Below are 13,780 nucleotides of genomic sequence, written 5' to 3' on the forward strand. Positions count from 1 at the left end.
TCCTGCAAAGAAGAATGGGAGAAACTGCCCAAAAATAGGAGTGCCGAGGTTGTAGCATCATACTCAGAAAGACTGGAGGCTGTGATTGGTGCCAAAGGAGCTTCACCAAAGTATTGAGCAAAGGCTGTGATACTTATGTACAGTGGAACCTCGGATTGCGAGTAACGCGGTTTACGAGCGTTTCGCAATCCGAGCACTGTATTTTTTAAAATCGTAACTCGGTTTGCGAGCGTTTCTCTCGCAAAACGAGCTGGATTCAGGCCGAAGCAGTGTGCAGTACCGCGTTTGGCCTGAGGTGGGGGGGGGCACCGGAGCCAAGTAGAGGCAATCGGCACCATTCGTAAATGCACTGAAAGGCCCAGAGGACCGCACAGCTGACCTTGGCAAATCTCTGGAAAAAAGTCTTTCCAAGGTTTGCCGAGGTCAGCCGAAGTGTCATCGGGCTTTTTCGCCCGTTTCGGAGGCTCTCCGGCACCCCCTCCGCCTCTGGCCGCATGCGGTATTGCATCCCATTGAAGTCAATGTGGAACAAATTATTTTTGTTTCCATTGACTTCAATGGGGGAAACTCGCTTTGATATGTGAGTACTTTGGATTACGAGCATTCTCCTGGAATGGATTATGCTCGTAATCCGAGGTTCCACTGTACATGGGATTTTTTTTTTCATTGTTTATTTTTAACCACTTAAGACCCGGACCTTTAGGCAGCTAAAGGACCCGGCCAGTTTTTGCGATTCGGCACTGCGTCATTTTTAACTGACAATTACGCGGTCGTGCAACGTGGCTCCCAAACAAAGTTGGCGTCCTTTTTTCCCCACAAATAGAGCTTTCTTTTGGTGGTATTTGATCACCTCTGTGGTTTTTATTTTTTGCGCTATAAACAAAATTAGAACGACAATTTTGAAAAAAATGCAATATTTTTTACTTTGTGCTATAATACATATCTCCAAAAGTATTTTTTCCTCAGTTTAGGCCGATACGTATTCTTCTGCCTATTTTTAGTAAAAAAATAAATCGCAATAAGTGTTTATCGGTTGGTTTGCGCAAAATGTATAGCGTTTACAAAATAGGGGATAGTTTTATTGCATTTTTATTAATTATTATTTTTTTACTACTTTTTTTTACTACTAATGGCGGCGATCAGCGATTTTTTATCGTGACTGCGACATTATGGCGGACACTTCGGACAATTTTGACACATTTTTTAGACCATTGTCATTTTCACAGCAAAAAATGCATTGTTTACTGTGAAAATGACAATTGCAGTTTGGGAGTTAACCACAAGGGGGCGCTGAAGGGGTTATGTGTGACCTCATCTGTGTTTCTAACTGTAGGGGGGTGTGGCTGTAGGTGTGACGTCATTGATTGTGATTCCCTATAAAAGGGAACACACACGATCAATGACAGCGCCACAGTGAAGAACGGGGAAGCTGTGTTTACACACAGCTCTCCCCGTTCTTCAGCTCCGGGGGGGCGATCGCGGGACTCCAGCGGCGATCGGATCCACGGGTCCTGCGGTCACGGTCACGGAGCTTCGAACCGGGTCGCGGGCGCGCGCCCGCGACCCTCGGCTGGGCACTTAAAGAGGACGTACCTGTACGTGCTTGTGCCATTCTGCCTAAGTATATGTGCAGGAGGCGGTCCTTAAAGTGGATGTAAACCCTCCTATCGTTTTCAGCCAAGGAAGCGGCCATCTTGACCTCTGTTTAATCTGTAACTGCCATAATGCTGTACATGTGACCTGTTATGAAACCAGTCATTGGATGGTTTGACAGTTTGGTTGAGAGCACAAACAAATGTGACAGCTAGCATTTCCGGCATGCCGGGAATGTTAACTGTTTTTTGTAGCTATCAAATTGAAGGGTTTACTTCCACTTTAAGTGGTTCATAAATTTGCAAAGATTTCAAACAAACTTCTTTCACGTTGTCATTATGGGAAATTGTTTGTAGAATTTTCAAGGAAAATAATTAATTTAACCACTTCCCTACCGGCCCATAGTAAAATGACGTCCACAAAGAACCTCTGCCGTTCAGAGTGGACGTCATATGACGTCCTGGGCTTTGTGGGGGGGATATCTGAATGATGCCTGCAGCTAGAGGCATCATTCAGATATCCTTCTCTTGTGCCGGCGATTCTGCACAACGTAAGAACGATCATAGCGGCGGTTCCGCCGCTAGATCGTTCTTACAGGCGGCGGGATCCGGTGCTTCTCCGGGCTCTCCCGTGCCATCGGGGGCCCGGAGAACGAATCGTCCGGCGCTCGCAGGAAGCATAGAGATGACTGGTGACCAGATGGTCACCAGTCATCTCTATGACCGTCGGAGGACCCGGGCGCGATGTGATGACGTCACGCCCGGGTCCCCGTAAGTAAACAAAGCCGCGATTGCAGCTGCTAAGCAACGGTAAACATGAGATCTGTGAATTTTTTTTCACCGATTTCATGCTTTCAGGCCTGGAGGAGAGATGTGGGGTCTTATTGACCCCGCATCTCTCCATAAAGAGGACCTGTCACACACATTCCTATTACAAGGGATGTTTACATTCTGTGTAATAGGAATAAAAGTGATAATAAAAAAAATTAAATAAAATAAAAAAGTGTAAAAAAAGAAATAAATATGTAAAAAAAAAAAAAAAGAAATAAAAATGTTTTTTTAACGCCCCTGTCCCCAGTAGCTTGCGCGCAGAAGCGAACGCACACGCAAGTCCCGCCGACATATGTAAACGCCGTTTAAACCACATATGTGAGGTATCGCCGCGTGCGTTAGAGTGCCAGCAACAATTCTAGCACTAGATCTCCTCTGTAAATCTAAACTGGTAACCTGTAAAAAATTTCAAAGCGTTGCCTATGGAGATTTTTAAGTACCGAAGTTTGGCGCCATTCCATGAGTGTGCGCAATTTTAAAGCGTGACATGTTAGGTATCTATTTACTCGGTGTAACATAATCTTTCATATTTTACAAAAACATTGGGCTAACTTTACTGTTTTGTTATTTTTTTAATTCATGAAAAAATTTTTTTCCAAAAAAAAGGCGTTTGAAAAATTATTGCGCAAATACCGTGCAGAATAAAAGGTTTCAATGACCTTCGTTTTATTCCCTAGGGTGTCTGCTAAAAAAACATATATAATGTTTGGGGGTTCTGCGTAATTTTCTAGCAAAAAAATGATGATTTGTACATGTAGGAGAGAAGTGCCAGAATAGGCCCAGTATGGAGGTGGGTATAAAAGCCCGGTATGGAAGAGGTTAATTCATTTTGGAATAAGGCTGTAACATAACAAAGTGTGGAAAAAGTGAAGCACTGTGAATACTTTCCGGATGCGCTATATCTTTAACATATACAGTATCTAACCACAATAGCAGTCCCTCTATCCCATCTAGAGCTCGTAGCTGTAGAACACCACAGACATTTTTGCGAACCGTCCAAGTCTGGTTCGGCCCGGTATTATTTTGGTTATCCTGAAGCCCAAGTGTTGGTACAGTTTATGAGCGTTGACCTGGAAAGTTGACGTATCTAGAATGACGCGTTTATATCCTTGCTGGCGAGCGAAATCGAAAACCGTCGTGCACAGGGCCTTGGCGATCCCTCGGCGTTGCTGGTCTTCAGCCACGGACAGGCGCTGTAGAGACATGTCGCTGCTGGAGTTGGGACCAGGGCGGGCCCCCACCATCCCTACAATCCGACCGCCGGACTCGGCTACCCAGAAGCAGCAGTTGGGCCTCCGAAGGTAGGACTCTTCAACGTTTAGCAAGTCACCGTTGTGACATTCCTTGACCAATTTACGACACGCAAATGCCATAAGAAAATATATGGAAACCAAGGAGATCCCGACAACCAAGAGAGACAGGAAGAAGGAGCGATAAAACAACTGCAGTGTGATGAAGGAGGCCAGGATGGGGCCGTAGACTTGGGGGAGCTTCAACATGTACGAGGTGGAGCCCGGAACGTACCCCAACATTCCCTGGGCAAACAATTCACGGACTGCAAAATAATCCCCATTGTGGTACTTCCGTATGGAGTGGTCGGCCATTCCCCTAGCAGCTCGTCTTGTCGCTAAGTCAAAGGAAAAGGAGAAATATGATGTCTTATGAATGCAAAAGAAACAAAGGAAGAGAGAAGATGAATAAAGAGATACAAAAAAGTCGAGTTTAGTAGGATCATAGGACAACGTTTATACCTTCTCTATTGACAATTATTAAAGCGGAGGTCCACCCGAATTTTTTTTTTTTTTAACCACTTAAGACCCGGACCTTCATGTAGGTTAACCACTTAAGGACCGGACCAATATGCTGCCTAAAGACCCAAGGGGTTTTTACAGTTCGGCACTGCGTCGCTTTAACAGACAATTGCGCGGTCGTGCGCAAACAAAATTGGCGTCCTTTTTTCCCCACAAATAGAGCTTTCTTTTGGCGGTATTTCATCACCTCTGCGGTTTTTATTTTTTGCGCTATAAACAAAAATAGAGTGACAATTTTGAAAAGAATGCAATATTTTTTACTTTTTGCTATAATAAATATCCCCCAAAAACATATATATAATTTTATTTTCCCTCAGTTTAGGCCGATACGTATTCTTCTACCTATTTTTTTAAAAAATCGCAATAATCGTTTATCGGTTGGTTTGCGCAAAATGTATAGCGTTTACAAAATAGGGGATAGTTTTATTGCATTTTTATTTTTTTTACTACTAAGGGCAGCGATCAGAGTTTTTTTTCGTGACTGCGACATTATGGCGGACACTTCGGACAATTTTGACACATTTTTGGGACCATTGTCATTTTCACAGCAAAAAATGCATTTAAATTGCATTGTTTATTGTGAAAATGACAGTTGCAGTTTGGGAGTTAAACACAGGGGGCGCTGTAACATTTAGTGTTCACTTTGTGTGTGTTTACAACTGTAGGGGGGTGTGGCTGTAGGACTGACATCATCGATCGAGTCTCCCCTATAAAGGGGATCACTTGATCGATGCGCCGCCACAGTGAAGCACGGGGAAGCCGTGTTTACATACGGCTCTCCCCGTTCTTCAGCTCCGGGGAGCGATCGCGACGGGGCGTGTATAAACGAATAGCCGCGCCGTCGTCCCGGATCGCTCCCCGAGACTTACCGACCGCCGCATGTACCGGGGGGGGTCCCGATCGGACCCCCCACCCACGTCAAGCAGAGGACGTACCGGTACGTGGATGTGCCTGTCCGTGCCATTCTGCTGACGTAAATGTACATGAGGAGGTCGGCAAGTGGTTAAGGACCTTGCCCCTTTTTGCGATTTGGCACTGCGACGCTTTAAGTGACGATTGCGCGGTCGTGCGACGTGGCTCCCAAACAAAATTGGCGTCCTTTTTTCCCCACAAATAGAGCTTTCTTTTGGTGGTATTTGATCACCTCTGCAGTTTTTATTTTTTGCGCTATAAACAAAAATAGAGCTACAATTTTGAAAAAAAATGCAATGGGCTAGATTCAGCAATGATTTACGCCGGCGTATTCTGTATTCAGAAAGCAAGATACGCCAAAATTAGCGTAAGATCCGACTGGCGTAAGTCTCTTACGCCGTCGTATCTTAGGGTACATATTTACGCTGGCCGCTAGGTGGCGCTTCCGTCGTTTTCGGCGTAGAATATGCAAATGACCTTGATACGCCGATTCACAAACGTACGTGCGCCCGGCGGAATTTTTTTTACGTCGTTTGCGTAAGGCTTTTCCGGCGTAACGTTGCTCCTGCTTCTATGAGGCGTACGCAATGTTAAGTATGGACGTCGTTCCCGCGTCTAATTTTTTATTTTTTACGTCGTTTGCGTAAGTTGTTCGCGAATAGGGCTTTGCGTAAATTACGTCCACGTCGAAAGCATTGACGATTTGCGGCGGAATTTCGAGCATGCGCACTGGGATTCTTTCATGAACGCCGCATGCGCCGTTCGTTAAAGACGTCATTTACGTGGGGTCATGTTTTATTTACATAAAACATGCCCACCTCTTGCAAATATGAATTCGGCGCGCTTACACCGGCTGATTTACGCTACGCCGCTGCAACTTACCGAGCAAGTGCTTTGTGAATACTGCACTTGCCCGTCTAAGTTGCGGCGGCGTAGTGTAAATAACATACGCTACGCCCGCACAAACTTGCGGCGGGCTACTTGAATCTAGCCCAATATTTTTTACTTTTTGCTATAATAAATATCCCCCAAAAATATATAAAAAAAAATTTTTTTTCCTCAATTTAGGCCGATATGTATTCTTCTACCTAATTTTGGTTAAAAAAAAATCGCAATAAGCGTTTATCGATTGGTTTGCGCAAAATTTATAGCGTTTACAAAATAGGGGATAGTTTTATTGCATTTTTATTAATAATATTTTTTTTTACTAGTAATGGCGGCGAACGCGGTGACGTCATCGACTACGATGAGCATGCGCTCGTCACATTCGATTGCCGCCATCTTGCTACACCCTACCTAAGCCTAGGAAGCTACCGCGCATGCGTCAAAAGTCATTTCGAGCATGCGCGGGTTTCCACAGGCGACAGGCAAGTATACACACTGGCCCAGATTCAAGAAGCACTTGCGCCCGCGCAACCATAGGTTACGCAGCGCAAGTGCTTACTTGCTCCGGTGTAACGAGTGCTCCTGATTCAGGAACCTCGTTACACCGACTGCAGGCTAAAATCTGCGCGGCATATGCCTTGCAGATTTTAGGCTGCATTCTTGCGTGAGCCGCTAGGGGGCGCTCCCATTGTGTACCAGCGTGTAGTATGCAAATTGCATACTACCACTGATTCACAAGCTTGCACGGGCCCCGCGCAAGCCAGGTACGGAGTTTCCGTACGGCTACTTTTAGCGCAAGGCTGCCCCTTCTAATAGTAGGGGCAGCCAATGCTAAAGTATAGCCGGTCTTCCCGCCTTTGCGTAAGTGAAACGTGAATGGCGCTGGACGCCATTTACGTTCACTTAGAAGCAAATGACGTCCTTGCGACGTCATTTGCCGCAATGCACGTCGGGAAAGTTTCCCGACGGAGCATGCGCTGTACGCTCGGCGCGGGAGCGCGCCTAATTTAAATGATTCCCGCCCCCGGCGGGATCATTTAACTTGCGCACGCTTACGCCGGGCAAATTTGCCGGCGCACCCTCGCAATTCACGGAGCTACTGCTCTGTGAATCGAGGGCAGCGCAAAATATTTGCGGAGGCGCAGGGCAAAATCGTTGCCCTGCTTCCCCGCAAATATCGCGCAATTCTACTTGAATCTGGGCCACTCTCGGGTTTCTCCACAGGAAAACACTGCCGAGAATCACAACGAGAAAATAGAGAGAACAGGTTCTCTATTTTTCTCGTCGAGATTCCCGGCGGTTTTCCCGTCGAGAAAAATCATACACACGCACGGTTTTCTCGGCAAAAAACTCTCCCAACAGCTTTCCTGCCGAGAAAACGGTGCTTGTGTACGAGGCTTGAGAAGATGATTGTGAATTCACAGGCTGTTTCTCGTAAACCTGTAGAAGTGAGATCTGATGGTCAGCAAATTACAAAAAAGGGGAAGCAGCTTTTGAAAATAGAGAACCGTACTGAAGAAGTTGTGTAAGTTCCCAAGGATGCAACCCTATCAACCTGCAAAAGAAACTTCAAAAAAACTCTTTTTAACCACTTAAGCCCCGGACCTTTAGGCAGCTAAATGCCCAGGCCAGGTTTTGCGAATTCGGCACTGCGTCGCTTTAACAGACAATTGCGCGGTTGTGCGACGTGGCTCCCAAACAAAATTGGTGTCCTTTTTTCCCCTACAAATAGAGCTTTCTTTTGGTGGTATTTGATCACCTCTGCGGTTTTTATTTTTTGCGCTATAAACAAAAATAGAGCGACAATTTTTTAAAAAATTCAATATTTTTTACATTTTGCTATAATAAATATCCCCCAAAAACGTATATAAAAATGTTTTTTTTCCTCAGTTTAGGCCGATACGTATTCTTCTACCTACTTTTGGTAAAAAAATCGCAATTAGCGTTTATCGATTGGTTTGCGCAAAATTTATAGCATTTACAAAATAGGGGATAGTTTTATTGCATTTTTATTAATTATTTTTTTTTACTACTAATGGCGGCAATCATCGATTTTTTTCGTGACTGCGACATTATGGCGAACACTTCGGACAATTTTGACACATTTTTGGGACATTGTCATTTTCACAGCAAAAAATGCATTTAAATTGCATTGTTTATTGTGAAAATGACAGTTGCAGTTTGGGAGTTAACCACAGGGGGCGCTGTAGGAGTTAGGCTTCACCTAGTGTGTGTTTACAACTGTAGGGGGGTGTGGCTGTAGGACTGACGTCATCGATCGAGTCTCCCCTATAAAAGGGATCACTTGATCGATACGCCGCCACAGTGAAGCACAGGGAAGCCGTGTTTACATACGGCTCTCCCCGTTCTTCACCCCCGGGGAGCGATCGCGACGAGGCGGCTATAAACGAATAGCCGCGCCGTCGTCCCGGATCGCTCCCCGAGGGGATCCGACCACCGCATGTAGCGGGGGGGGGGTCCCGATCGGACCCCCGACCCGCGGAAAGGCGGGACGTACCTGTACGCCCATCTGCCTGTACGTGCCATTCTGTGTACGTACATATACATGCGGCGGTCGGGAAGTGGTTAATATATTAATAAAAACATAACGAAGCCAAGGAAAGATGGAAAAATCTCCAAAAGGAATCAAATTACAGATTAGACATTCTTATAATATGTCAAGAAAAGTTAGATTTTATTTCCATCATTTACACTTTCAAAATTACAGAAAACAAAAAAATGGCGTCTGCAAAAGTTTGGGCACCCTGCAGAGTTAATATCTTGTACTGCCCCCTTTGGCAAGTATCACAGCTTGTAAACGCTTTTTGTTGCCAGCCAAGAGTCTTTCAATTCTTGTTTGAGGGATCTTTGCCCATTCTTCCTTACACAAGTCTTCCAGGTCTTTGAGATCTCTGGGCTGTCTGTCACACACTGCTCTTTTAAGGTCTATCCATAGATTTTCAATTATGTTGAGGTCAGGAGATTGTGAAGGCCATGGCAAAACCTTCAGTTTACGCCTCTTGATGTAATCCCTCCCCCGTGGATTTTGAGGTGTGTTTAGGATCATTATCCATTTGTAGAAGCCATCCTCTCTTTAACTTCAGCTTTTTCACAGATGGCATCAAGTTACCATCCAAAATTTGCTGAAATGTTATTGAATCCATTTTTCCTTCTACTCGTGAAATGTTCCCTGTGCCACTGGCTGCAATACAACCCCAAAGCATGATTGATCCACCCCCATGCTTCACAGTTGGACAGAGGTTCTTTTCATTAAATTCTGTGCCCTTTCTTCTCCAAACGTACCTTTGCTCATTCCGGCCAAAAAGTTCTATTTTAACCTCATCGGTCCACAGAACTTGTTTCCAAAATGCATCGGGCTTGTCTATATGTTCATTTGCAAAGTTCAAACGCTGATTTTTGTGGTGAGGACGTAGAAGAGGTTTTCTTCTGATGACTCTTCCATGAAGACCATATTTGTACAAGTATCTCTTTATAGTGGAATAGTGTACCACAACTCCAGTGTCTGCCAGATCTTTCTGGAGGGATCGTGCCGTCAAACGTGGGTTTTGAATTGCTTTTCTCACAATCGTGCGAGCTGTTCTGTCTGATATTTTTCTTGGTCTTCCAGATCTTGCTTTAACTTCCACTGTTCCTGATGACTGCCATTTCTTAATTACATTCCGAACAGAGGATATTGACATCTGAAAAAGCTTTGCTATCTTCTTATAGCTTCTCCAGCTTTGTGAGCGACAACTATTTTCACTTTCAGTTTTCTAGACAACTGCTTAGAAGAACCCATGGTGCTGATTGTTGGGGGAGGGTCAGATGAGTCTGGGCATTTAAAACCTTTGAGATTGACATCACCTGGTCTTCCCAGACGATAATTGAGAACAATCCATGACACTGGCAGCTCTCAGCTTTGCAAAGGGGGCAGTGCATGCTATAAATTCTGCAAGGTGCCCAAACTTTTGCAGACGCCATTTTTTAGTTTTCTGTCATTTTGAAAGTGTAAATGATGGAAATAAAATCTAACTTTTTTTTGACATATTATAAGAATGTCTAATCTGTAATTTGATGCCTTTTGGAGATTTTTCCATCTTTCCTTGGCTTCGTTATGCACATTAATACAAATTTTTACCTGGGGTGCCCAAACTTTCGATCCCCACTGTAGAAGGGCAATGCATGGAAAACAAAACCAAAGAAATTCCCGGCTCAACTCACCAACCAGCCTGCTAAACATCTGGATTATCCTGTCCTTTCTCTGACCAAAAGCACATCTGAACTCCGACGGAATTTCTCTGAATGGGGCATACACACGGTCGGAATTTCCGACTGAAAAAGTCTGTCTGACTTTTTCCATCGGAAATTCCGATCGTGTGTACGGGGCATAACAGTATGTGTTAAAAACAGGGCCAGCTGTAGAGGTAAGTATTCATTCACACAACCCTTTAACCAGGGCTCGAGTCCTGCGGGAATGCGTGGGATCGGCGTCCCTGCACTTTTTTCACAGCAGGAACACCGTTCCCTATGCAGGACTCAAGCAGCCGAGCCACCCGAGCCCAGGGCCGATCCTACATGGGGTGCAGTTTACCCAGGCACCACAGTGGTGGGGGGCGCTCAAGTGCCAGAGTGCTCCCCTCCCTCCTCCTCCTCCTCCTCTCCATGTCAGTTTCCAGGACGGTCTCCGTCGTCGCTATTTCCTGCCCAAGTCCATCCTCCTGTCCTGCAGTGACGTTGTTGGGGGGCAGGGCGGGTGGAAGGTCCTGTCCTTTTTTTTCTCCTCCTACTCTCTGAAACTGTCCCGATCTTCTCCTGAGCCGAGGGGGGGGGGGGTGGTGGTTTGTGGGGGGTGGTCTGTACTAATGGAGGGGGGGGGGTTTGTGGGGGTGGTCTGTACTAATGGAGGGGGGTGGTTTGTGGAGGGTGGTCTGTACTAATGGAGGGGGGTGGTTTATGGGGGGTGGTCTGTACTAATGGAGGGGGTGGTCTGTACTAATGGAGGGGGGTGTTTGTCTGGGGGGTGTCTGTACTAATGGAGGGATGTGGCCCTTCTATAGAACCAGGTATGGTCACTGTCCTTCCCTAGGGATGTGGCCCTTCTATAGAACCAGGTATGGTCACTGTCCTTCCCTAGGGATGTGGCCCTTTTATAGAACCAGGTATGGTCACTGTCCTTCCCTAGGGATGTGGCCCTTCTATAGAACTAGGTATGGTCACTGTCCTTCCCTAGGGATGTGGCCCTTCTATAGAACCAGGTATGGTCACTGTCCTTCCCTAGGGATGTGGCCCTTCTATAGAACCAGGTATGGTCACTGTCCTTCCCTTGGGATGTGGCCCTTCTATAGAACCAGGTATGGTCACTGTTCTTTCCTAGGGATGTGGCCCTTCTATAGAACCAGATATGGTCACTGTCCTTTCCTAGGAATGTGGCCCTTCTATAGAACCAGGTATGGTCACTGTCCTGTAGCCCTTCTATAGAACCAGATATGATCACTGTCCTTCCCTAGGGATGTGGCCCTTCTATAGAACCAGGTATGGTCACTGTCCTTCCCTAGGGATGTGGCCCCTCTATAGAACCAGGTATGGTCACTGTCCTTCCCTAGGGATGTGCCCCCTCTATAGAACCAGGTATGGTCACTGTCCTTCCCTAGGGATGTGGCCCCTCTATAGAACCAGGTATGGTCACTGTCCTTCCCTAGGGATGTGGCCCCTCTATAGAACCAGGTATGGTCACTGTCCTGTGGCCCTTCTATAGAACAAGGTATGGTCACTGTCCCTCCCTAGGGATGTGGCCCTTCTATAGAACCAGATACGATCACTGTCCATTCCTAGGGATGTGGCCCTTCTATAGAACCAGGTATGGTCACTGTCCTTCCCTAGGGATGTGGCCCCTCTATAGAACCAGGTATGGTCACTGTCCTTTCCTAGGGATGTGGCCCTTCTATAGAACCAGGTATGGTCACTGTCCTTCCCTAGGGATGTGGCCCTTCTATAGAACCAGGTATGGTCACTGTCCTTCCCTTGGGATGTGGCCCTTCTATAGAACCAGGTATGATCACTGTCATTCCCTAGGGATGTGGCCCTTCTATAGAACCAGGTATGGTCACTGTCCTTCCCTAGGGATGTGGCCCTTCTATAGAACCAGGTATGGTCACTGTCCATTCCTAGGGATGCGGTCTACCTACAAAATTAGGTATGATCACTGTCCTTCCCTAGGGATGTGGCCCTCCTATGGGATTAGATATGATCACTGTCCTTCCCTAGGGATGTGGCCCTCCTATGGGATTAGATATGATCACCATAGGTATGTGGCCCTCCTACAAAACCAGATATGATCACTGTCCTTCCCAAGGGATGTGGCCCTTCTATAGAACCAGGTATGGTCACTGTCCTTCCCTAGGGATGTGGCCCTTCTACAAAACCAGACATGATCACTGTCCTTCCCAAGGGATGTGGCCCCTTATAAGACCAGGTAAGAAGAATATCCTTGTTATAAACAGGGAATCTCCTTCCATGCAGCAATAGTAAAGTGACTCACCTTTCTCCTCAGCCCGTCTGATATGAAGGTGTATATATATATAGGGTGGTATACGGGACGTGAGCCTCCGTCAGACAGAGAGTAATTGTGTGACAACAGAGCTACGGAAGAGTTTTTGGCACATTTCCTGGACCTCTCACCACTTCCCTATTTCTCTATGTCTCTCAAAGCTGAACTGCCGGCAGAAAAATGTACATGCACATACACTATATTACCAAAAGTATTGGGACGCTTGCCTTTACATACACATTGGGCCGGATTCGGATACTTTGGAGTATCTTTAGGCAGGGCGTAACGTATTTCAGGCGCTAAATTAAGGCGCAAGTTCCGTATTCAGAAAGAACTTTGCCGTTAGTTACGGCGGCGTAACGTATGTTGCCCGCCTAATTCAAATGGGAATGATGTGGGCGTGTTTTATATAAATGAATAGTGACCCCGCGTATTTGACGTATTTTACAAACGGCGCATGTGCCGTTCGTGAAAAAATCCCAGTGCGCATGCTTGAAATTACGCCGCAAATCGTCATTGCTTTAGACGTGAACGTAACTTACATACAGCCCTATTCGCGAACGACTTACGCAAACAGCGTAAAATTTTAAAAACTCGGCGCGGGAATGACGTTCTTACTTAACATTAGCTACGCCTCATATAGCAGGGGTAACTATACACCGAAAAAAGCCGAACGTAAAAGACGTAAAAAAATGCGCCGGCCGGACGTACGTTTCTCAATCGGCATAAATACCTAATTAGCATATTCCTTGCGTAACTATACGGAAGCGCCACCTAGCAGCCAGCGTAAATATGCAGCCTAAGATACGATATGCGTAACTGATTCTCTGAATCAGGCGCATAGATACGACGGCCCGCACTCAGAGATACGACGGCGTATCTGGAGATACGCCGTCGTATCTCGTTTCTGAATCCGGGCCATTGACTTTAATGGCATCCCAGTCTTAGTCCGGAGGGTTCAATATTGAGTTGGCTCCGCCCTTTGCAGCGATAACAGCTTCAACTCTTCTGGGAAGGCCGTCCACAAGGTTTAGGAGGGTGTCTATGGGAACTACATGAGGGGGCGGAGACAAGACCGGTCATCCTGCACAAGAAGAGAGAGCAGAGCTGTGGGAGGTACCTAGTAGGCCCCACCCACTACAAGCTGCCTACAGAAAACTACAGGAGGGGGCGGAGACAAGATCGGTCATCCTGCACAAGAA

The 13,780-nt window shown here is 46.2% G+C and overlaps 1 protein-coding gene across 1 annotated transcript; it reads right to left on the bottom strand.

Moving 5' to 3' along the window:
• Positions 1-3,268: 3,268 nt before the first annotated feature.
• On the bottom strand, positions 3,269-12,693 carry LOC120924771 (probable N-acetyltransferase camello). The gene is made up of 2 exons (XM_040335791.1): positions 12,570-12,693; positions 3,269-4,050 (listed from the first exon to the last, which is right to left on the bottom strand). The coding sequence occupies exon 2, from the start codon at positions 4,025-4,027 to the stop codon at positions 3,374-3,376; it is 654 nt and encodes a 217-aa protein (XP_040191725.1). The 5' UTR covers positions 4,028-4,050; positions 12,570-12,693; the 3' UTR covers positions 3,269-3,373.
• Between the last annotated feature and the right edge of the window lie 1,087 nt (positions 12,694-13,780).

This window comes from Rana temporaria, chromosome 1, assembly GCF_905171775.1.
Source record: "Rana temporaria chromosome 1, aRanTem1.1, whole genome shotgun sequence".
Lineage (NCBI taxonomy): Eukaryota > Metazoa > Chordata > Amphibia > Anura > Ranidae > Rana > Rana temporaria.

Excerpts from the sequence above, each read along its gene's own strand:
- LOC120924771 (XM_040335791.1), bottom strand. The coding sequence starts at position 4,027 with ATGGCCGACCACTCCATACGGAAGTACCACAATGGGGATTATTTTGCA.